The 25,852-nt window shown below is 45.5% G+C and overlaps 1 protein-coding gene across 15 annotated transcripts in view; it reads left to right on the top strand.

The window, feature by feature from the left end:
- TMCC3 (transmembrane and coiled-coil domain family 3) overlaps positions 1-25,531 on the top strand; it is a 271,622-nt gene extending 246,091 nt beyond the window's left edge. For 14 of the 15 annotated variants that reach the window (XM_049093920.1, XM_049093925.1, XM_049093919.1 and 11 more), the window contains 3 exons: positions 2,220-3,136; positions 5,708-5,843; positions 22,067-25,531. In XM_049093920.1, coding sequence (XP_048949877.1) covers positions 2,220-3,136; positions 5,708-5,843; positions 22,067-25,432 — 4,419 coding nt within the window. In that variant the 3' untranslated portion in view covers positions 25,433-25,531. Of the gene's footprint in view, positions 1-2,219; positions 3,137-5,707; positions 5,844-11,384; positions 15,954-22,066 lie in introns of those variants that run through there. The other variant, XM_025439249.3, reaches the window with a different exon arrangement.
- The last annotated feature ends 321 nt before the right edge of the window (positions 25,532-25,852 follow it).

Genomic DNA, 25,852 nt, shown 5'->3' with positions numbered 1-25,852 from the left:
CCATGGATTACCCTGTCTGCCCCAAATAAACAATTTCTAGATTTAGTGCATTCTGTGTTACTGTACTTTGTACCCATTCCTGTTAGGGCTCACCAGTGAGCCACAGGTGCATAGTTTCCTTGAGCCCACTGTGGTTGTCTCTCCAGAACTTGAAGATGATTATCATGCACCTCCTTTAATTCCCTACAACCATCCTTCCATCTTGACCAGGTGATGCCACAATTTTTTTAGCCTTTTTTTCTAGTCTTACAAGTGCTGTGGCATTTATTTCCTTCCAGCCTTTCCTACATGATGCTTTTCTGTGCAATAAAAACACCCGATGTTTTTTATTCATAGCAAAACTGTGTTGGAAGAGGGGCCAAGAATAATGTTAACAGACTTTTGTTGTGTAGGAGGACTGACTCACCAACCTGGGATTGGGTCCCACTATGCCATTGGGCTCCCTTCTCTGGGAAAAAGCACTGGGTAGGATCTTCCGCGGGACAAAGTGTTGATACTTCATTTTTGAAAGTGAATGCACTTGAGTCTAGGTCACTTGAGCAGGGTGAAGCATGTTAGTATTTGATTAATATTTTGCTATTTCTGGGGCCCCCGGGTGGCTCAGTTGGTTGAGCATTTGCCTTCAGCTCAGGTCATGATCCGAGGGTCCTGAGATCGAGTCCCACATCAGGCTCCCTGCTCAGCGTGTTTCTGTCACATAAATAAATAAATAAAATATTTAAAAAGTTATACTCATTTAAAAACATTTTTGCTGTTTCTTCCCCCTAAAACACAGGATAACTTATGCCACATATGGTCTCCTCTTTGGTTCCCGTTGAGACTCTGTGTCAGGACATTATTCTAATAGGGTTGTTAACTGGGCAAAAAAAGATGCTTTTTAGATGTTACAAATCTTTGTTTAGAAATTGTATTCAGGCCCTACAAAGGCTTGTATTTAGTCCTTTGGGGACAACTTGGTAGGGTGTCCTGATGTAGAAGGAGAACCCAGTTAGGGTGACTTGGGTTCAAATCCTGCATCTTGTTGTCTCAGTTTGTATGCATATGGATTTAATGTAGTCTTTGCCTGGTGTGGTAATGAAGATCAAACAGGACGACGCATTCAAACATCCACAGTACCTGGCACCCAGATTTACCTTTGTCTTTCTTTATTTTATTAATTTTTTAAAGATTTTATTTATTTGACAGAATGAGAGCATGAGCAGGGAAAACAGCAGGCAGAGGGAGAAGTAGGCGCCCCACTGAGCAGGGAGCCCAATGTGGACCCCAGGTCATGACCTGAGCCAAAGGCTGACACTTGACCAGCTGGGCCACCCAAGCACTCCATCTTTCCCTTTTAGAGCGCAAACTAGTTATCCTCCTCACTGCGGTGCTCAGTGATACTTTGCACTTCTTCCCCAGGTGGCCCTTGAGTGAGAAAGCCATTTCTCTGGGTATTACCACTTGTTCTTATTTTTTAATCCCTTGGGTCATGATTTGGTGTTGCTCATTTCCACATCTCAGTACAGTTCTATTACTCAGTAAAATTAATGTTTAATGATTTCATTAAGAAAATTATTTCCTGTGTTAATGAATATACCTGCTGGAACTTTTTTCTCTTTCTTTTTGTTACATGATTGGGTTCTGAATTGGACACATTTCCCACAGTGCTGCACTTCACAGGGAATGGGGTGTGGGAGGCACCCCAGTTACCTGGGTGTTTTGGGAAATGAGGACTCATTGGTAACCTCATGCCATTATGCATTCATTTTCTACCCTGGCAACTGGCAGTTATCATGTAATCAGACAAAACATTGGACACCCTGGGAGAATGGAATCTCACAGTTAGTAAACATGGATGCAAAAAAGAGTTGGACTGTCCTCTCTATTCAGTGGAAGACGGTAGTAGGGAGATTTATCTTATGAATACTTGCAGTTTAAAGATTTATTTATTTGAGAGGGAGACCGAGTATGTGAGTGGGGAGAGGGAGAGGGAAACTCAAGCAGACTCCCTGCTGATTGTGGAGCCTGACATGGGGCTTGATCTCAGGACCCTGAGATCATGACCTGAACTGAGACCTAGAGTTGGACGTTCAACCATCAGAGCCATCCAGGTGGCCCTAAATACCTACAGCTTAAAAATCTGGGACCTAAGGTATATCTGTGGTGTATGCAAAGAGTCTATCACAAAAACTACATCTTTGACTTCAAATCTTAAAGTGCTTCTTGCCTTCATCCTTCAGGTAGAACGTCATGACATGAATACCCTAAGCCTGCCCCTGAACATTCGCCGAGGGGGGTCTGACACCAACCTCAACTTCGATGTACCAGATGGCATCCTGGACTTCCACAAGGTCAAACTCAGTGCAGACAGCCTGAAACAAAAAATTCTGAAGGTGACAGAGCAGATAAAAATTGAGCAGACGTCCCGCGATGGGAATGTTGCAGAGTATCTGAAACTCGTCAGCAGCGCAGACAAGCAGCAGGCTGGCCGTATCAAACAAGTCTTTGAGAAGAAGAATCAGAAGTCCGCTCACTCCATTGCCCAGCTACAGAAGAAGTTAGAACAGTATCATAGAAAGCTCAGAGAGATCGAACAGAATGGAGCCTCCAGAAACTCGAAGGACATTTCCAAAGACAACCTGAAGGATCTGCAGCACTCCCTGAAAGATGCCCACGCCAAGTCCCGAACTGCTCCACACAGCACGGAGTGCAGTAAATCAAGCATGCCCGGAGTGTCCCTCACTCCGCCTGTGTTCGTCTTCAGTAAGTCCAGAGAGTTCGCCAACCTGATCCGGAATAAGTTTGGCAGCGCCGATAACATCGCACACTTGAAAAATTCCTTAGAGGAGTTCAGGCCCGAGGGGAGTCCCCGGGCCTACGGGGGCAGCGCGACCATTGTGAACAAACCCAAGTATGGCAGCGATGATGAGTGCTCGAGTGGCACATCAGGCTCTGCTGACAGTAACGGGAACCAGTCCTTTGGAGCCAGTGGAGCCGGCACGCTGGACAGCCAGGGCAAGCTCACCATGATCCTGGAGGAGCTGAGAGAGATCAAGGACACCCAGGCACAGCTGGCCGAGGACATCGAAGCGCTCAAAGTGCAATTTAAGAGAGAATACGGTTTCATTTCACAGACCCTGCAAGAGGAAAGATACAGGTATTTCAGATTATTCTCTTGGAATTCTTTTAGAGGCATGACTTCAGAGAGATTGCCTTCTTGAAAGTGGTATGCTGATAGTTATATTTTCCATAAATGTGGATATGGATGAAAAAAGTTAAGAATCGACAGTTTTTTCCCATACTTCATAGTTCTACATTTTATAATTTGTGACTTACAGTTTGACACTTTAGAGAAAGTTGTGTCTTTTAACATATCCCTATATAGTCTAGGACTTGTGCAGACTAAGCTCCTGATTCAGTAGACTCCTGTTACAAAGTTTCATTACACTAATTCACCAATCTTTTCATCTATTTTCTTTTCCTCCCTAATAGCTATGTCAAGTAAAAAAAAATTACTGCATTGTTCAACAAGGTAGATTTTCTTTGATACTTCAATCTGAAAGTCTTTACATAATATACAGTTTTTTATATATACTGTATCTTGCCCAATAAACTTTTCAACTTAGGAGTTTTCAAAAGAAATCTTAAGAGTAAAGTATAAATTCAAATCTTGTGAATTTTTTTTAGCTAACTTTTTACTTTATTTATTTGAGAGAGAGAAGGAGAGAGCCCAAGGAGGGGAGGGGCAAAGGGAGAAGCAGGCTCCCCACTGAGCAGAGAGCCTAATGCAGGGCTCTATCCTGGACCCTGAGATCGTGACCTGAGCCAAAGGTAGACACTTAACCGACTGAACTACCTAGGCCATTCCTAAGTTAGCTAATTTTATTTTATTTTCTTAAGATTGTATTTATTTATTCTTAAGAGGCAGAGACATAGGCAGAGGGAGAAGCAGGCTCCCCACGGGAAGCCCGAAGTGGGACTCAATCCCAGGACTCTGGGATCATGACTTGAGCCAAAGGCAGATGCCCAACTACTGGTGGCATGAGTCACCCACATGCCCTGTTAGCTAATTTTAAAAGGTGTTTTATATGCTGACTTTTATGTACTTATAACTTATTAATAAAAATATTAATCAAAAGTGACTTCCCACCATTTTCCCAGTAAAAAGATTCTCCAGAGTTTTAGGTTTTTTAAAGATTTTATTTCTTTTTTAAGTAATCTCTATACCAACATGGGCCTTGAACCCACACTCTGAAATCAAGAGTCTCACACTCCACTGACCAAGCCATTCAGGTGCCCCCCAAAAGATGTTTTTTTGTTTTTGTTGTTGTTTTTTTGGTCAAAGTTAATATCTTGACTTATAAAACTGTAGATTAAAAAATTCAATACCCATTACATATTGTAAGATTAAACTTTAAATTTTGCTTACATATTTTATATCTCCTACATGGTTTTAAATGTATTAATTTAGAAATGTGGCTTTTTTTTAGCTCTTATATTTAATGAAACAACTTTTTTAAACTTTCAGCATACATCTTTGACTTTAGTTTCTTTATCACACAACTATTTTGGGGTCACAGGTTTTCCAGCAAACACTGACTTTAATTCCTTCTGAATAGTTTGGGATACAGTACTCTTTGGATCCAGATTTTATCTCAAGTCACAAATACTCATTTACATAAATGTAGGACAGTTTTTGTTCTCATTTGTCATATAGTTACATTTGTGATCTTCAAGAGTTAGCCACTGACTGTATTGCTTGCAATAAAAGATCTTTTAAAAGGCTTTTACACCAAAATTTGGATACCTATGAAGTCACATCTGAGAAGAATCCTTAAATCTGCATTAATTTTTTTTTTGACTCACTTTTTTCTTGAGGTATAATTGACATATAATGTCTCAATCTCCGTCCCTCCCTCCCTCTTTCTCTCTCTCTCCTTGTAATGATCCTATCCGGTGACCTATTTAAGCATCTAACACTGACATTAATAGAAGTCATTTCAGATTAATGCATTCCCCCCAAATGCTTCCTGATTTCAAATAAACATTATTAGTTTTTGAATATAAGACAAATCCCTAAAAAAAAAAAAAAAGACAAATCCCTCTTCTTTGAGGGAAATGGGAGATAGGAACAGGAATCTTTGTTCTTATGTTACTTAAGATTTGGACTTTTGGAAATGCCACCCAATAAGCCATTTATAATTTGTAATGAGCTTTAATTTTTTTAGCAACATTTAAGTTTCAAGAGCTGAAGCATGTTTTCAGAACTAGAGTATGTTTTGGGAAATGGTGGAACTGGTGGTAGTGTAGAAGTTGGCTCTTTCCTCAATGGGCTCTCTGGCGTGTGAGAGCTGTACCGGTGGACCAGAAGACACTGTGCAGGCAGGAGAGGGGGGCCGCACTGGGGTGCCAGCAACTCTTGGTCTTGAGCGGGATCCCAGACAGCCCTGTCTCTTGACCAGCCCTGCTGAATGCGTCAGGTGTGTCCTGTTGTGTCATCACCTCAGCCTCTGAAGCTGCTCGTCCCATGTGGGGGGGATAAGCCAAATCTGGTGTGTGTGGGACCTCAGGAGTGAGGACAGAGAAGTTCAGATGGTAGAAACCAGTGTTACCCAAAAGCATGTTCCCTGTAGCTAGATGTACTCTTTTGGAAACCTAGTCTTCCAGGGAATGAGAACAAGGAGACCTTTGAAGTGTCACTCTCAGAATCAGTCCTCTCTTTGCAAAGGTACGAGCGGCTAGAAGACCAGCTGCATGACCTGACAGACCTGCACCAGCACGAGACTGCCAACCTGAAACAGGAGCTGGCCAGCATCGAGGAGAAGGTGGCCTACCAGGCCTATGAGCGCTCACGGGACATCCAGGTACTGCCCCTCTCATCATCAGCCACTCACTCGGGCTCTTCCCAGCCTTTACTTCATTTACCAAACTGTAAACACATGACCTGCAAGCCCTAAAGGATTTCTGGCACGTGAAGCAAGATGTTTTCTCTGCACAAACATTGTCCACCTCATTAACCCCATTAGCCCGTGTTATAGATGTTACTGACTACAGAGGCTATTCTCTGTAGCCTCAAAACTTTTTTTTTTTTTTTTTGTTAACAAATATTTATTATCTACCCAAGCCCATCACCTATAACCTCTTTTCCTCCCCCGCTCCCATCACCAAAATCACTAAAAATTTTTAAACAGAGGCAAACCTTGCCTTCAAGAAGCTTACGGAGTGAGTGGGGAATCAGGATCAGGTCAACTGCCAAACCACTCAAGAAAACACGAGCAGGGGCCAAATTACATCGCAGACAGTGAAAGCCACAGGATTCAGGCACAGTGTCCAACAAGCTCGGAACTGCTGGGGCAGTTGGTCATTTCATGGTCAAACATTGGATTTCAGTCTCAGGTCTGCCACTTACCAGTGGTGTAACCCTGAGCCTTGAGTCAGTTTGCTTGTCTGTAGAATAATAGCTTCAATACCTGGAAGAATTTCAAGGACTTGAGTGCATACCATGTGCCATTCGCTAGCAAAGCACTTTACAAGGCTCTTTTTCCTCCCCATCGACTCCTTGGAGCAACCCTCTAAAGCAGTTCCTACTATTTTTCCCCTTTCTCAGATGTGGAGACAAAGGCAGGGAGGTTAAGTGCCTTGGACCTGGTCTCTCTTGCAAACAGTCCTTGAGTAACGAACATGAATGAACGTCCAGAGAGGGTGGGACCTGAGGGATGAGTAGGTTCTGGATGGATGTAAGGAAGGGTTTGCTGAGTCACTGTTAGCAAAGGCATGTTTCAGTGTGAATGTGCTGGGAGCATTGTAGTGGGACAGCCCTAGGCTTCTTGAGCGCTTTTTTTCCCTGCTACCATAGGGTCTCTTTCTTTTCTTTTCTCACAGTTTTACTGAGGTATAATTAATGTATAACCTCACATTAAAGGGTACAACGTAATGATTTGATATATTGCACAATGATCACCACGGTAAGTTTAATTAATAACATCCATCACCTCACCTAGTTAATACATTTTTTTCTTGTTACAAAAAAGTACTTTTAAAACCTACTCTCAAGACACCTGGGTGGCTCAGTGGTTGAGCATCTGCCTTGGGCTCAGGTCATGATCCCAGAGTCCTGGGATCAAGACCTGCATTGGGCTCCCCACAGGGAGCCTGCTTCTCCCTATGCCTATGTCTCTGCCTATCTCTTTCTCTCTGTATCTCATGAATACATAAGTTTAAAAAAAAAAAAAAACCTAAAAAAAAAAAAAAGACCTACTCTCCTGGCAGCTGTCAAATATGTAATACAAAATTGTTAACTATAGTCGCCAAGCTGCACATTACATCCTCAGGAGTTTTTTCTCTTATAACTAGAAGTTTGTACATTTTGACCACTGTCACCCATTTCCCTAACCTTTCACTCCGTGCTTCTGGCAACCACCAGTCTGTTCTTTGTTTCTGTGAGTTTGGTTTGTTTGTTGTTTTTTTTTTTTAGATTCTGCATATAAGTGAGATCAAAGAGCATATTTGTCTTCCTCTGCTCGACTCGTTGCACTTAGCATCATGTCCTCACAGTCTGTCCATATTGTTGCAGATAACAGGATTGCCTTCGTTCTCGTGGCCACATAATAATCCATTGTGTATATGTATATCTCATTTTCTTTATTCATCTATTGATGGGCCCTTGGGTTGTTTCCATGTCTTGGCTATTGTAAATAATGCTGCAGTGAACATGGGGGTGGGGATATCTTTTCTAGAAACTGATTTCATTTCCTTTAGATTTATACTCAGAAGTGGAATTGCTGAATTTGTATAGTAGTTCTATTTTTAATTTTTTTAAGACTGTGTATTTATTTATTTATTCATGAGAGACACAGAGACAGAACCAGAGACATAGGCAGGGGCGGGGGAGCAGACTCTACACAGGGAGCCTGATGTGGAACTCAAGTCCAGGACCCCCAGGATCACGCCCTGAGCCAAAGGCAGATGCTCAACCACTGAGCCACATGGGCCTCCCACTATTTTTAATTTTTTAAAGAACTTCCATATGTTTTCCATAGTGACTGCTGCAGTTTACATTGCCATTGATCTTCTTTTTTAAAACAAAAATGTAGACTTTTCAAGTAGTGCTCAGTTTTATTTTTACAATGTTTCTTTGTAGGCAGTGGTTATTTTCTCCAGCCCCACTTTATGAGGGAGAAAACTGAAACATGAAGGGAGATTTTTTTTCCCCCACAATGTGTGAGCTGGAGTTTCAGCTGCCCACGTTCTGTTCTGCTCGTTGTCGTGGGCTGGGAGTGTGTGCCAGTCCCAGGCATCTACATGGACAGTTCTGGGAGCCAGAGCATCAGAGCTGGTAGGAAACACTTGCCTGTGAGATCTGGGGCATGGGTGACCCTTGAGGGACTTGTGTCCCTGCTCTGGTTTAGGAGACTCATCTTCACCGCTGACTGGTTTAGGATTTGACCCACTTAAATGTTAAGTGTTGCAAGGTGAAAACGGCGCAGTCAGTTTTATTAGAATATTCTGTTTGTAGAACATGTCCAGGATGCCACTGGATTATGTCTAAATATATGGTTTTCTTCTTTAGGCGAGAGTTTGGGTTAATATTGTTCTTCCTTTGTCAAGGAAACCTACTTTAGGGCTAACAGGTAAGATAAAGGGAGGGACTTCACCAGAGGCAGCTTCACAGTTTAGAAGAGTTCACTTGAACATCTTTCAGGTTTTGTCTCTAACTCAGAAGCAGAGAGGGAACGTCCGCGTGAGTGACTGGAGAGTCGTCTTAGTTAAGATCGTGAGAATCCTGGCTCTGCCGCTCACTGTGTGACCCTGGACGAGCTAGCTCCCTGTGCCTCAGTTTCCCCATCTATAAAATGGAAATATCAGTGAGCTTCACCTCAAAAGGTCGTCAGGAGAATTAGGTGGGATAATACAGAGTACTCAAATCTTTGCCTGACGCATAACAGGCAGTCAGGAAATCAAGGCCGGCCGTTTATTTTATCATATTGGTGAGTGACTGTTCCTCGGGGCTTTTAGCGATCAGGCCTGCTCGGCTTCATCTTCATCCTCAGTTCTTGTTTTGTTCGTGCAGGCTGGGCTCCATGGGGCACAGGCTGGTACAGGTGGTGAGGGTGGCTATTGCTCACAGAGATGCCACGGTTTTATGAAATTGAGATTTTTTTTTCTATCAGCCTTGAATTCCTAATTTTAAAAAGGCTTACGGATAATTCAGTCTGTTCTCTGTCCTTATCCCCTGTAAGTTAAACACTGGATTCGAGCAGATACTAAATAAAGATCGTGGGGCCGAATGTCTCTTAGCGGGTGCTACAACAAAAATTCCTTGCAATTCACTCCTTCATTTTATTGGATTTTTTGAGGGGGGGTTGGGGATTAAAAACGACAGTTCTAAGGCAATTCACTCCTCGGATCACTCTTTATATATATAATTCATGTACTCAATTAAAGATGAATGAATTTGCCAAAATGCTGCTCTTTTGTCTTGTTCTGTCACCTTTTCCATGACGTGTCTGAAACGGGGAGAAATGGTGGGCTCAAGCATTTGAAAAGAATGCACGGTTTCTGGGATGCGTGCCTGCCGTCATAGAAAGCCAACACTGCCTAGAACGTGAAGATCTGAGGAAGTTGTACCTCCCCTGTTGGTGACTCATGTAATGGAAGCCACTGTGACAGAGACCCCCGATCTTGGGCACGGAGAGTATATTCAGAAGAAGAAAAGCGAATCAGTGTCCCAGCTGTTATGGTGGGTTAGAACCTGAGAAGATGGCTGTGTTGGAGCTGAGCGAACACGTACTGGCAGGGGAGTCAGACGGCAGGCTAGTGAGCTCAGAGAGGCTCATCGTGCCACCTCTGGTTAGTCCTTTCTTCCCAGGACACACAGGGTCCTTCTCTCCCGAGCCTCACCCCTGTCCCTGGTTCGAGGTCTGCGCCCGGCTTGTGGCTGCCCTGTGCTGGGGAGACAGCAGGATGGCCCAGTCCCCATCCTCCCGCAGCTCTGGACTGTCGCTTGGGTTGGAAAGGTGGGGGAGACTTCACCTCCTCTGACGGGGCTGGGAGGGCTGCCCCTGGACATGATAGTGGAGGAGATGGGACCTGAAGGGGGAGGGAGAGCCACCGGTGAAGGGGGGAGTGGGGAGGCAGACATTTCAGACACAGTACAGAGGCCCCAAACATGCTGCTTTTCCGAACTTTAAAAAGCCTATATGGCTGAAGCGTGGTGAGCCAGGCAGGGGCTGGCATCATGTGAGGCAGGAGATGGTGGGGGGAGGACAGAGGGGAAAGAAGCGGACCCCCAGAGATAGACACTGGTGGTTGCATCGATGGGGCTGGTGACAGGGGAGAGGAGAGGGGTGTCTGATAGAAGGAACTGGGTGGGCAGGGTGCTGTGCTGAGGAGAGGAACAGCAGAAAGGAAGCAGTGCTGATGGCAGGTACAGGAGAAGGTGCAGTACATGAAGCCACATTTGGACATGTTGCAGCTGAGGTGCTTTTAAGAGGCTCAAATGAGGAGGGGTGCCCGGGTGGCCCAGTTCATTAAGCATCTGCCTTTGGCTCAGGTCATAATCTCAGGGTCCTGGGATGGAGCCCTGTTCCGCGGGAGTCTGCTTCTCCCTCTCCCTCTGCTCCTCCTCTCCCCTACTCCTGCTTTCTCTCTCTCTCTCTCAAGTAAATAAATAAAATGTTTTTGTTTTTAAAAAAAAGGAAGCTCAAATGGAGATAGCAGGGACGCATCGTAGATACGTGAGTCAATCTTGCAAGAGATCACTGGGCCAGAGAAATACTTGGAATCAGCTGTGACTTAGTAATTGAAGTCTTAGAAAGAACAAGAGGTAGGGACAATGTGTAGGAATGTGTCGCCTTGGACGTTGTTCTGAGTAACAGCATTCAAAGAGCAGGTGAAAGCCGAGTTGCCCCATCAGCCCTGTCCCCGTCCCTTCTCCTTCCTCCTCCAGAGCCCGTGGATGGCTGCCCGGAGTCTGAGCGGTGGACGGAAGGACTGCAGTTGGAGATACCACCTACTCTGTGGCTGGAGGCCGTCACCTCCAAAGTGGAACCCCACCGCTCCTCTCGTTTGTCCCTGATGATAGCAGCACATGCCTGTGTTTTATGTCCTTTATTCCAAATACAAATAGACTCAAAATACTCACCTGTGAGCCCCCACATACGGTATTTTATGGCTGTATACACATGCTCATGTGGTCAGGAATAACAATAAGTGAGCCTCGGGGTTCTCGTATTCTTTGTCTTCGTCATCGTCGTCATCGTCATCGTCAGCTTGGCTGTTTGAAGCTGCCTTGGCATGGAGCATCCTGAGCTGGGGGGCTTTCATTCGTGCATGTCTAAGCACGTGCTCACACGTTGCCCATGATCTCAACAGCGTTTGACCCTCGCTCTCCCTCTTGCCCACAGGAAGCCTTGGAATCCTGCCAGACACGCATTTCTAAGCTGGAGCTCCACCAGCAAGAGCAGCAAGCTCTGCAGACGGACACCGTGAACGCCAAAGTTCTCCTGGGGAAGTGCATAAACGTGATCCTGGCCTTCATGACCGTCATCCTCGTGTGTGTGTCTACCATCGCCAAGTTCATCTCGCCCATGATGAAGAGCCGTTTCCACATCCTTGGCACCTTCTTTGCCGTGACGCTCCTTGCAATATTTTGCAAAAACTGGGACCATATTGTGTGTGCCATAGAAAGGATCATAATACCCAGATGAAGCCACTGGTCCCTGTCTCCAAGTGCTTTCACGTTTCTGTTTTAAAGAAAACTCTGTGCATACTACCAAATTTTAAAATGAACAGTTATGCTGACTAGAGACCACCAGGCCCGGGCTGTGCCTTGTAAATAACTCCCATTCTCTTCACTTAGTAGCAACTGCCACTCAGCCCCTGTACTTGGTGGACATGAATCCATTGCAGAGCCTTGCCCGCGTTGCTCACTGCCTTAATCAGACCAGATTTCCTGCCCACCTGACTAGCCCAGCATGGTAAACCTCTGTTTACCTAGCATTTGGCATAATCAGTGTGACCCATGAGAAAAAGGGTTTGAAGCCTCTGTCTCTCTCCCCTAAGTCTCTATCAAAATTGAGCTTCATGGTTGCTCATGGTTGCATTTTCCCTGAGTCCCGTAAGCAGCAAGGCTATGACAGGACTTGCGGGAGGGAAGGAGTACGGGCATTGGCCATGGGAGCGCTTGTGGCCTCCAGAAGCACAGCACATCCTGTGTAATCCATTCTGCTTGGGCACAGGTGACACGAGGTACCCTGCATTCCGAGTGGTCAGGTGCGCGTGGTCCATCATAACATAGACATCTCACAACACACCCGTTTATCCTTCGGAAGTTGAGCTTAGATGTTCTCTTGCACTTTAAAGGGTAAGACACGAAGATTTAGGGGTAGGGCTTTTGCCTTCTTGCACCCAGGGAACCGCACACCTAATTTTGTTCTAAGGGGCTATGGAATGGCTTTCCTACAAGCATGTAGAAGTGCTTCCAAATCCCACCCCAAACTGTGGCCTAAACATTACTGTAGGGTCCTGTAAGCACTACTCTGGAGGTTTGCATTTCAGCAAATCTTAATTGTGATAAACCCCCTGTGAGGATGTGATTCTGCTTTATTCACTGGCCTTGGGAGGGTTATAAAGCTTACTGCACAAGTGAAAACAAATGATACTCATGTCTTGGGTTTCTTCTTCTTCTTTCTTCTTTCTTCTTCTTTCTTCTTTCTTCTTTCTTCTTTCTTCTTTCTTCTTTCTTCTTCTTTCTTCTTTCCTCCTCTTCTTACAATAGAATTGTACTTTATAAAGTGAAAGTGCCCTGAGGTAGGAGCGCGCAGGAGGAAGACAGGACGTGTGGTCTGATGGGGTGGCAGTCGAATCAGTGGGAGCAGTTCACCTGGGTCAAGACTGAGAAGATCCTCAGAGGACCTGTAAGACCAGCCAGGATCAAATCAATTAGATCCCGTGTCCGCACCACAGTTGTCCGTTGTCTTTCTGGGTCTCCCTGACGGGCCTCAGTAATGGAGTGGCCACGCTCTCCCCCGGAGGCGAAAGCACGCAAGAGTTCACATCTCTCACCTGTGTGGGCGAACGAGGCTCCTCACTAATTTCAGCCCAGATGCTACTTCTCTTGAAATCTTTTTCTCTCTGTACCTAATGGAGACGAAGATAGAAGATTTTAATGGAAACTGCTGTTCAGTCCCTCCTTCCACCATCCACTCTGTTATCTGAAGGCGTAAAGATGTATGTTAGTGTACATTTTCTTCCAGAAAACATCGAATCGCCTGGATTTAAATTAAGTGCAATATTTTGCGAACAGCTGCTCTTAGGGAAATCTCCTGAAAAAATGTGACAGTGTGCCATGGTTTGAGAGAATGGAATAGTCGAGCATTTGGTACAAGTCCAGTGTGTGTGAGACTCAGACTCAAGCTTTCTTCTTCTTTTTTTAACCATACACTGAGTTCCGTGGTTTTACTAAATTCACAAACTTAGGCGACTATCCCCACTATCTAATTCTGGACTCGAGCTTTTTAAAGCAGTCACCATCATTTCACGACATCTCTGGCTGTTCGTATTTTGGATTCAGGAAAGAAGGAGCTACCAGCCCCACCCCGCCCCCATCCCATGGCTGTGTCCCCTTGCACTGTCAGACTCTCCCTTGTTCTGCCAAGTTGGCGGTAAATACACTGTGATCCATCAAATCCAGGGGACAGAAAAAGAGCTCCAGATCCAGGGAAGAAAGGGAGAAAGAATGGTGTGCTTGCTTTTGCTTCTGTATTTTAATGGCCAGCATTCCCCTTTGTCAGTCTCCCTTTTGCTGAGGGCCCTTGGATCAAGTTGGGTTCTGGTGGGTGCCTCTCGGGTTCTGTGAATCTTTCTGAGGCCCTTTGGATGTGCCGGTGGTTGCAGTGGACGAAGATGCTGCCGTTAGTTTAGAGAGTAAGTGACATGGCCAGCCCTTGAGATTAAGGCTGCGGGAGGACCCAGGACGTGGACCTGCCCCACAGGCCACTGTGCTCCACTCAGCATTGGCTTTGACACTTCCCAGACATGCAGGTCAGTGTGTCTCCTCCCCACGGAGAGAAGTGGGAAAAATGGAAAGCAGCGCACTCCGCCCTCTCCAGTCTGGAGCGGTTACAGAAACTGCTAGAAACTGGCTCTGTTGTGAAATAGCCTAGGGTCTAAATCACCCCACCTGATCATGACTTCTTTGCACAGAATTTATATTTCCGGTGATTCTCATTAGATATCAGATAACCTTATTTTCACTTGGGTAGGCCCATCCTACGTGGCTTATTTATTTTAGAGTCTTGTTGAAAGTTTATTAATCTTTTTAATAAGCTGATCTACTCCAAGGAGACCTTTATTCTCTGCAGAGTCTATTGTTCTCTTCTTAAGGAATAAATCCTGCCATTGTATGTTTTCTTTCCTGTGTAAGGGGACTCAATAAAATTTTACAAATTATTCAATTAAAACTTGTAATCCAGCTAGGACATTTCCTGGAATTGGCTATCTACGCTTACGTCAACTAATCCTTCCCCCCCCCCCCCACCTTTTCATGGGTTGTAAACATCTCGTACGTACCTAAACCTAAAGATAAAATCAGTCGTGTGGTGGGCAGGCACCTGCTCACTTAGCGAATTTAGTGATGATTAAAGGTATCAGACATTGCATTTTATCACAGGATTTTGTGGTGACATACTATTTTCATGATCACCATGACTATGATAGTTTGCTGAGGACAAAACAAGAACCTAAAAATACTCTCCTGTGGGTTTTGAACTGCTTATCCCAGCTTATGTTTTGAGTATGATCAAGCCCGAACAAAACATCCTCCTCCTCCCACCCCCCAAAATTCCAACCACAATGAAACAGCAAATAAAAGTACTCCATTGCTGATTTTGTACAGAGAATAGGATCAGTCCCAAGTTTCTAGCATGTACCATCAGTGGCTTTGCTTCTTTGATCACCATGAACTACAGAAAGACTAAGATCTTCTGAAAATCCCACCCCTTCTCCCATAAGGCAGTTATCCCTTTCCGTCAGTTAGCATCATTCTGCTTTGTCACTCTTGTTTTCATTGAAATATCTCCCTGCTAGGTATGTTTATTGCCCTGCCATTTCTCCAGCATATTAGGTTTAATTATGGGATCAATAACAGTGATGGGAATTGGATTCCCTCAGGCCACCTAATTATTTTTATCCTTTGGGGTTGGAATTTAAATACCAAATGGTTTTGCATCAAACAGGAACATCTTTTTGTTGAATCTAAGTATAGTTGTATTGGTTTGGAAGAGCATTTCACTATGCTTATTAAGATGAACATGTGTGATTAGACCTATTTTGCATATTTCTATAATTGTGAGGAGTGAGCCAGAGGTAGAGCAAAATGGCATTTAAAATTCAGAGCTTTATCTGGAGAGAAGTGTTTCAAAAAGTTTAGCCCATGTGCTAAGGAAGGAGTTGGTCTAAAAAGATAAGTCACTGAAAAGAATGATATTGGCCTATTTACATCAAAGGTAGTTAAGAAGCCAAAAGATACAGTAAATGCAAAGTTTGGTAACCCAGAAGATACAAAGCAAAACTAACCTATAATTTTCTAAAGTCAGTGCAATTATCTGTTTATAAGAAGCTGGAAAGGAATGTACCTTGATTGTTTTAGGAATAATTTGTGTGTTGCAATTTTAATTTATTTAAAACCTGTCTCCTGTGTTTGTCCTAAGAGAAATGTTTCAACAAAACGTGCTCTGTGTTTAAGGTATGTTTAGGCAGTAGTTAGCAGTTCTGAAAATGGAAACTAGAAATGTTTATTGTGAGGTGTTTTGCAGAATTTCTGTTTTGTGAGATACTATGTAGTTCCACGTCAGCCTAAAATTGTAAATTCTCTGTAGATTGTCATCCTATTCAAAGCAGGTGCCATTATTTTTTTAAATAAACATTTGATGTTAGCTTTGATGTTAAATAAAGAGTTAGGTTTCTTAAATTTTCATATTTGTCAGAGCACATCTCAGTAGCAAGTATGTGCGTGTGTATGTGTGTCTGTAAAATCAATTTTTAAATGGATTTTATTTTTTACAACAGTTTTAGCTTCACAGCTAACTTGATCAGAAGGTACAGAAATTTCTGGGGGTGCCTGAGTGGCTCAGTTGGTTAAGCATCTTACTCATGATTTCTGCTCAGGCCATGATCTCAGGGTTGTGAGATCAAGCCCCTGTGTTGGGCTCCATGCTCAACAAGGAGTCTGCTCAAGATTGTCTCTCACTCTCTCCTCTTCCATCCTTCCCACCTTCTGTCTTTCTGAAATAAATCTTAAAAAAAAAAAAAACCGGTCTAGAAGGTACAAAATTTCTCAAATACCCTGTCTATATACCTACATAACCTCCCCCTATCAATACCTTCCCCCCCATACACAGGGTACATTGTTAAAGTGATGACTTAAAGCCTATGCTGACACATAATCTCCCAAAGTCCATAGTTTATATAAGGGTTCACTCTAGTACATTCTATGGGATTGGACAAATGTAGAATGGCATATATTCACCATGCCATTAGTATCACACAATAGTTTCACTGCTCTAAAATTCTGTGATTCCCCAATTCATCCCTCCCCACTGGCCCCACTGCCCTGTAATCAATTTTTAAACTAACTTCAAGTCTGTTCCATAGGAAGTTATTGGTGTGTGATGTATGGCTCATTCCTCAATCCCTGGGTGGGAGGAAGAAGGGTGATTTCTTCACAGTCCCTGGAATGCCAGGAAATGTATCCATTGTCATGGAAAGGGGGAATGTGGATGAATGCTGAGGACAAAGCAGAAGCCATCGTGAGCCAGGACATCATCAAGAGTGAGAGGGCAGTGTGAAGACAGGTGTGTAGACAAGCAGGTGGTTGAGCAAGTAGACCCCTCTGGTGAAGCAGCCTGGTTAGTGGGGTTTCTCATTTGTGTGGTGCTTTGGTATTGACAAAGCATTTTATCAGACAGTAACTCCTCTGAACCAGTCCTATGACGCGAGCACCATCATCCCCATTATATCGATGAAATTGAAGCTCAGACACATGCACTTTGCCCAAGGTCACAGCTGGGGCAGGAGATTCTCGGTGCTTTTGTTTCTGATCCCGTCTGGTTACCCTTTGCTTCTAGTCCACTCTAGGCGTGGAGCAGTTTTCTTCTGGTCATCCAGTACCTACCTTCTACAAACAGAATTTTCGATGATGGAAAAACCCCATTATGGATCAGCCCATTCCCTGCCCTAGAAAGGAGCACATTTGAATCTTTGGAAATCTTACAGGATCCACTGTTCTTTTGTACACCTGTTGTTTTTTGATATCTGAAGATGTAAAGACAGGAAATGGAGGTGATTGCGTTGAATGTGTGTGTGGCCCAGCGTATTCCCAAATGTTGCTTTAGGGAAAAACACCTCACCAAGTCTGTATTTTCTTAAAAAAGAGATGGAGAAAACAATTAGTGGATCCTAGCTAATAATGAGTAAAAATAATGCTGTGGAATAAAGCAGTGCTTTCTCATTTTGAGTAACATATGGACTAACAAAAAGTCTGCTGGGGCTCAGAGTCACAACTTGACCAGTGACTTAAAGCCTAGTAACATTTCATAATAGCTTTTCTTTTCTGAAAGTCCTACTTACAGTTACTTTTTAAAAAAAAATTTATTTATTTGAAAGAGAGAAAGTGTGCAGAGGGAGAGAGAGAGAGAATCTCAAGCAGACTCTGCTGAGCCTGGAGCCCAACATGGGGGCTCGATCCCACACCCCTGAGATCATGACCTGAGCTGAAACCAAGTGTTGGACGCTTGATGGACTGAGCTACACAGGCGCCCAACAGAGTTGCTTTCTGCTAGGTATGACCATGAGATGTAGACATGTACAGGACGCACATGGTGAGACCAAACAGCACCTTTCTGGGCTTTCAAAGACCTGGGAGGACAGCTCGCGTTCTCTGAGCATTTACTGTGTGCAGCACCATGTGCCGAATGCTTTGCATGTAATCGCACATGTAATTTTTCCAACACCCAATAAATTAAGCACTAGTATCCCTGCTTAACAGACGGGGAAAGAGGTTCAGGAGGGTAAATAACCAGCAGCATCATGCAGCAGGCAACAGCAGAACCATCTATTCAGCCCCATGCTCGCTTGACTCTAGCGCCTGTCCTGGGAGCCGCTGCCCACGCTCCAACGGAAGGGATCAGGCCGTTGGCCTCTCGTACTCACCAGCTGGGAGTCACTTGTAACCCTAGGACTGGACCGTCTACACTGCAGTCGCAGATCGCGCATTTACACGCTCGCGCTGTTGGCCTACCGTGGTGAGGGCGGCCAGCAGGAGCTCCCAAGAGACGTGGGCTGACGAATTTGTGGGCCGAGAGAACGGAAGACTGTTAATTAAAGAAACTTCTTCACCTCTCTGGTTTCTGAGCTGCTTTAGGTGTAGGATGGGCAGTTGGCTTGGCTGAGTATTCATCAGCTCTTTTGGCTTAGCTTTGGGACGGTGGAGTCCCTGGTAGCTTGTGCTCCTGCTCCGTGACATCTGCTGCCGTCTTCGGTGACTACCTCTGAAATGTTTTTCCTCGTAGAACCAGCCAGAATTTCTCTCCCGCCAGTCCTTTACCTGAACTAAAGCAGTTAATGGAAGTGAGCGTCAGCCGTGTTAACAGCTGTTGTGCTTAGTGGCCCTTCTGCTCTGGCCCAGGCACTGGGGATTGAGTGGATTTTTTTTTTCCTCTGTTGTGATGAAATATACGCTACTGGGTAGTAGAGAAAAAAAGGCAAGTTACTACCTTGGTTGGTACTAATAGCTAAGGGACTCCAGTTACCAAAGAAACGGTCAGACACCTGGATTCTTCTCTGATTCTTGGCCTGAGCCTTCCACTGGGCGTTTCCTCCCCAAAGTGGTTTTGACTGCCGTTTGCTCATCGTACATCCCCCGAGGTTTGAAGCCGAAGCCATCTAGCTGTGGGCAACAGAAGTCTAACAGGGACACCTAAAATTTAGGTCATAGGCAGGACCTACCCGTCCCCCCTACGCAGTGGCTCAAGCCAGCAGCGCCCCCAACACAGGCCCGGATTCACAGAGAGGTGGCCTCCCCAGACACCGGGGGCAGAACTGCTGCAAGGCCACCTCCTGCTGTGTGTAGGGTTGCCCTTGGCCCACAGACACAGTGACCTGAGGGAGTTGAGGAAAACTGGGTGTGGGCTTGCAGCGAAGGAGCCCCATGCGCTCGCTCCAGCATCTCTCCTTCAGGGCAGGGCTGGGAGGACACGAGGGGCTGCAGGCAGGCGGCTGGCTCTCCCGGGCAGCTGGACAGCAGGCCGCAGCGTGTCGTTGGTCCCGCTGGAGGCAGGGTCTGCCGTGTGTCCGGCCCGTGGAGCTGCTGCACGGGCTCCCGGAGAGTTCCCGACTCTGCTTGGGCTCCTGGCTTCCTTAGCAGGCCTGTCCTACCGGGGCCCACTGAGCTCTCCGGCTGCTCAGGGCGGTCAGCTCCTCGGAAGCTAGGTGGGGTTGAGTGGAAATCAGTGCTTGTCCTTGTCAGGGATGTCCTTGTCGGGTCGGGCTGGCACGAAGGGGTTTCGCGGGAAGAGTCACCTACTCAACTAGCGAGTGGCTTCTGAACAACTGCACGATGACGCGTGGGAGGTCCCGCCTGAAAGCGTGGTGTGACTAACCCAGGGGAGTGCTCACCCTCTCCGGATCCCCGTCTCCTAAACCGTGGAGTGCCCAGGGCTGTGGGGTTCAGAGAGTGCGTGGAAGGGGACCTGCGTCATTTCATGTGTCCGTCAGGCCCCTGCTGTGTGTCAGGCTCCGTTCTAGGCACAGGCATGCCCAGCGGTGGCCCTGTCCTCCTGGGGGTTACGTTCCGGTGGGAGGAGGTGGACGATTAAGAGAAAATACATAATATTTGATGGTAGGAAGGCCCGTGCTCGGAGCTCTTAACCTAAAATTAAAATCTACCTCCATGTTCTTAGGATACAAACTTCCTAAGTGGATTTTTTGGGTTTTTTTGTTTTCCTCAGCTCAATTTCACAGACAGCCCCGTGGGCACAGCTGAATAGAGCCCTTTAAAAAGGCAATAGGTCTAAGTCAGACTCCGCGCCACAGCAGGGGCCCTCAGAAGCTCTGGGGTGGTGCTGCTTGGAAAGGGGATGAGATGCTCCCAGTATTCCTGCTCCTTTTGGCTTGAAATGAATAACATGCAAATGAGCACCTGGCTCTGAGTCAGCAGTGAGTAACCCCGCTGCGGGACGCTGAGCCTCAGCACCGGCCTCCCTGCCGGCTCCTCTGATCCCTGAGGAGCTGCTGCATCCCCGCCCCTGCACCCTGCACCCCACCCCTGCCCCCCCGCCCCTGAGCCCAGGCCTCCTCAGGCCTCCAGGCCCCAAGTGCCAAGGGCAGCATCCCTTCTGGAGCTCCCTTCCCCACTGGCTGTCCCTCCACAGAGGCCGGGAGCCCCCCTCCTGGGCCCCAGCCTCTCTCTCACTCCCCTTCTGCACAACCATCATCCAGGACCCTCTGCCTGCCTCTTGCTGCTGAATCATCAAGTCGGGGTGCCCCCCGCAGGCACCCGGAGCCACTGGAATCCTGCCTTTCTTCATCTCCCCCTCCTCGTCCCCCTCACCACCACTTAGTCTCCACCCTTTTCTGCCAGGACGTCTTCATCCACCGAAACCTCTTATCGGCCCCAGAACTCACCCAGAACTTGTGTCGGGGGTCACCAGTGACCTGTTCCCTGCTCTGGCAGCCACACCACGGCCTGTATCTTTATTTACTGCCTGTGCCTCTGGCCTTTGCCTCTCTCCCTCCAGCCTGGAGCCTTCTGCTCCCGTTGGGTCTCTCCCTGCTGCCACGCTTCGGGTTCCCCCACCACCTCTTGACCACTGTGCACATGGTGTCCAGTCACCTCCTATCTACAGACCCCTGTGCGTCAGCTGGCATCCCTGGAATGAATAATCTCCGTCTTGTGCAGTGAGCAGCTGCCTCTATGTTCAGCCACAGACCCGTATTTCCAATATTTACCTGGCCTTCCTTTCTACACTGATTGCTGCGGGGCACCTCAAAATATAACACCAAAACCACTGTTTTGCCCTTGTGTCCACTCTGCTCCTTCTGTGCTGCCATTGAAGGCACCACCACCACCCACTCTCCTACCCAAACTCGAAACCTCAGAGCCGTCCGTCCTGCTCACCGGCATCGCCAAGTCATGTCAGTTCCCTCTTCCAAATGAGCCCCAGAGCGCCCACCTCACTGTACCCCACCTGCCACTACCATGCTTCAGGGCATCACTATTCCTCCTCGGGACAGTTGTAACAGCTGGTTTTGCCCCCACCTGATCCGTCCCCAACGTGTCTACCAGTGAGATCTTTCTAAAATACAAGTCAGACCACCCTGCTCCACCGCACAAACCTCCAGTGGTTCCCCATCACCCACGAGGCCAAGTCTGAGTTTCTGAGTGGGGCCCACAAGGTCCTCGAGGTGCCAGAGCCGGTCCAGCTCCCCAGCCTCACCCAATCCTCCTGCCCCATGCTCCCCGTAAGCCGCCTGGACCCAGCTCGCAGTGTCACTCCCTGGAGGGCCGGATGAGTGCCTCCTTCCCTCTGTGATGACACTTCTCCCGATTATCAGTCTTCCAGACCCTCTCAGGGTTTCCCCCCTCATGGTTTCCTTTATCCTAATGCTCACGAGGTGTCTGTGTTCTGTCTCTCTCCTGTGGCAGGTAAACTGTGAGTTCCCAGTGGCCGAGCCACATCCTGCCCATCGGGTTCTCCCCTCAGGACCTCACCAGGTGCCAGGCACATGGGATGGGTGGATTCAAAGATGCAATAAGCACAGGAGCCAGACTGTAAGAATGGAACCCCTAGTGGGGCTACCTTCCTTCCCATGAAGGTAGTAGTGTGAGCACTTGGGCTGGGACTGCATCTCTTTCTTCTTTATCTGCTATTCCCAGACAGTTGGTGGAAGCTGTATGTTTACGATGTAGTATATTCCTGTGCTATTGAATATGGACTGGGTTTACTCAGACTTTCTACCAGAAACTCTTCCATTGCAAAGGGTAAGGTTATCTAACTAGAACAGTGATGCTTTTTTCTTTTTTTTAAAGATTTATTTTAAGCACAACATCTCCAAAGAAACGAGAGCTTTAAATGATACACTGGACCAGATGGATTTCACAGATATCTACAGAACTTTACATCCAAACTCAACTGAGTACACATTCTTCTCAAGCGCACATGGAACTTTCTCCAGAATAGACCACATATTGGGTCACAAATCGGGTCTGAACCGATACCAAAAGATTGGGATTGTCCCCTGCATATTCTCGGACCATAATGCCTTGAAATTAGAACTAAATCACAGCAAGAAGTTTGGAAGGACCTCAAACACGTGGAGGTTAAGGACCATCCTGCTAAAAGATAAAAGGGTCAACCAGAAAATTAAGGAAGAATTAAAAAGATTCATGGAAACTAATGAGAATGAAGATACAACCGTTCAAAATCTTTGGGATGCAGCAAAAGCAGTCCTAAGGGGGAAATACATCGCAATACAAGCATCCATTCAAAAACTGGAAAGAACTCAAATACAAAAGCTAACCTTACACATAAAGGAGCTAGAGAAAAAACAGCAAATAGATCCTACACCCAAGAGAAGAAGGGAGTTAATAAAGATTCGAGCAGAACTCAACGAAATCGAGACCAGAAGAACTGTGGAACAGATCAACAGAACCAGGAGTTGGTTCTTTGAAAGAATTAATAAGATAGATAAACCATTAGCCAGCCTCATTAAAAAGAAGAGAGAGAAGACTCAAATTAATAAAATCATGAATGAGAAAGGAGAGATCACTACCAACACCAAGGAAATACAAACGATTTTAAAAACATATTATGAACAGCTATACGCCAATAAATTAGGCAATCTAGAAGAAATGGACGCATTCCTGGAAAGCCACAAACTACCAAAACTGGAACAGGAAGAAATAGAAAATCTGAACAGGCCAATAACCAGGGAGGAAATTGAAGCAGTCATCAAAAACCTCCCAAGACACAAGAGTCCAGGGCCAGATGGCTTCCCAGGGGAATTTTATCAAACGTTTAAAGAAGAAACCATGCCTATTCTCCTAAAGCTGTTTGGAAAGATAGAAAGAGATGGAGTACTTCCAAATTCGTTCTATGAAGCCAGCGTCACCTTAATTCCAAAGCCAGACAAAGACCCCACCAAAAAGGAGAATTACAGACCAATATCCCTGATGAACATGGATGCAAAAATTCTCAACAAGATACTGGCCAATAGGATCCAACAGTACATTAAGAAAATTATTCACCATGACCAAGTAGGATTTATCCCCGGGACACAAGGCTGGTTCAACACCCGTAAAACAATCAATGTGATTCATCATATCAGCAAGAGAAAAACCAAGAACCATATGATCCTCTCATTGGATGCAGAGAAAGCATTTGACAAAATACAGCATCCATTCCTGATCAAAACTCTTCAGAGTGTAGGGATAGAGGGAACATTCCTCGACATCTTAAAAGCCATCTATGAAAAGCCCACAGCAAATATCATTCTCAATGGGGAAGCACTAGGAGCCTTTCCCCTAAGATCAGGAACAAGACAGGGATGTCCACTCTCACCACTGCTGTTCAACATAGTACTGGAAGTCCTAGCCTCAGCAATCAGACAACAAAAAGACATTAAAGGCATTCAAATTGGCAAAGAAGAAGTCAAACTCTCCCTCTTCGCCGATGACATGATACTCTACATAGAAAACCCAAAAGTCTCCACCCCAAGATTGCTAGAACTCATACAGCAATTCGGTAGCGTGGCAGGATACAAAATCAATGCCCAGAAGTCAGTGGCATTTCTATACACTAACAATGAGACTGAAGAAAGAGAAATTAAGGAGTCAATCCCATTTACAATTGCACCCAAAAGCATAAGATACCTAGGAATAAACCTAACCAAAGATGTAAAGGATCTATACCCTCAAAACTATAGAACACTTCTGAAAGAAATTGAGGAAGACACAAAGAGATGGAAAAATATTCCATGCTCATGGATTGGCAGAATTAATATTGTGAAAATGTCAATGTTACCCAGGGCAATATACACGTTTAATGCAATCCCTATCAAAATACCATGGACTTTCTTCAGAGAGTTAGAACAAATAATTTTAAGATTTGTGTGGAATCAGAAAAGACCCCAAATAGCCAGGGGAATTTTAAAAAAGAAAACCATAGCTGGGGGCATCACAATGCCAGATTTCAGGTTGTACTACAAAGCTGTGGTCATCAAGACAGTGTGGTACTGGCACAAAAACAGACACATAGATCAGTGGAACAGAATAGAGAATCCAGAAATGGACCCTGAACTTTATGGGCAACTAATATTCGATAAAGGAGGAAAGACTATCCATTGGAAGAAAGACAGTCTCTTCCATAAATGGTGCTGGGAAAATTGGACATCCACATGCAGAAGAATGAAACTAGACCACTCTCTTTCACCATACACAAAGATAAACTCAAAATGGATGAAAGATCTAAATGTGAGACAAGATTCCATCAAAATCCTAGAGAAGAACACAGGCAACACCCTTTTTGAACTCGGCCACAGTAACTTCTTGCAAGATACATCCACGAAGGCAAAAGAAACAAAAGCAAAAATGAACTATTGGGACTTCATCAAGATAAGAAGCTTTTGCACAGCAAAGGATACAGTCAACAAAACTAGAAGACAACCTACAGAATGGGAGAAGATATTTGCAAATGACATATCAGATAAAGGGCTAGTTTCCAAGATCTATAAAGAACTTATTAAACTCAACAGCAAAGAAACAAACAATCCAATCATGAAATGGGCAAAAGACATGAACAGAAATCTCACAGAGGAAGACATAGACATGGCCAACATGCACATGAGAAAATGCTCTGCATCACTTGCCATCAGGGAAATACAAATCAAAACCACAATGAGATACCACCTCACACCAGTGAGAATGGGGAAAATTAACAAGGCAGGAAACAACAAATGTTGGAGAGGATGCGGAGAAAAGGGAACCCTCTTACACTGTTGGTGGGAATGTGAACTGGTGCAGCCACTCTGGAAAACTGTGTGGAGGTTCCTCAAAGAGTTAAAAATAGACCTGCCCTACGACCCAGCAATTGCACTGTTGGGGATTTACCCCAAAGATACAAATGCAATGAAACGCCGGGACACCTGCACCCCGATGTTTATAGCAGCAATGGCCACGATAGCCAAACTGTGGAAGGAGCCTCGGTGTCCAACGAAAGATGAATGGATAAAGAAGATGTGGTTTATGTATACAATGGAATATTACTCAGCTATTAGAAATGACAAATACCCACCATTTGCTTCAACGTGGATGGAACTGGAGGGTATTATGCTGAGTGAAGTAAGTCAGTCGGAGAAGGACAAACATTATATATTCTCATTCATTTGGGGAATATAAATAATAGTGAAAGGGAATATAAGGGAAGGGAGAAGAAATGAGTGGGAAATATCAGAAAGGGAGACAGAACGTAAAGACTGCTAACTCTGGGAAACGAACTAGGGGTGGTAGAAGGGGAGGAGGGCGGGGGGTGGGAGTGAATGGGTGACGGGCACTGGGGGTTATTCTGTATGTTAGTAAATTGAACACCAATAAAAAATAAATTAAAAAAAAAAAGATTTATTTATTTATCCTAGAGACAGATAGACAGAGCAGGGTGGGCAGAGGGAGAAGGAGAGAATCTCAAGCAGACTCCCCACCACGTACAGAGCCTGATACACGGGGCTCGATCCCATGACCCTGAGATCATGACCTGAGCTGAAACCAGGAGTTGGCCGCCCAACTGACCAAGTTACCCGGGCACTCCAGAACAGTGACGCT

Source organism: Canis lupus, chromosome 15 (genome assembly GCF_003254725.2).
Source record: "Canis lupus dingo isolate Sandy chromosome 15, ASM325472v2, whole genome shotgun sequence".
NCBI lineage: Eukaryota > Metazoa > Chordata > Mammalia > Carnivora > Canidae > Canis > Canis lupus.
Note: the sequence above shows the minus strand (reverse complement) of the source record. Positions and strands in the feature narration are given on the sequence as shown.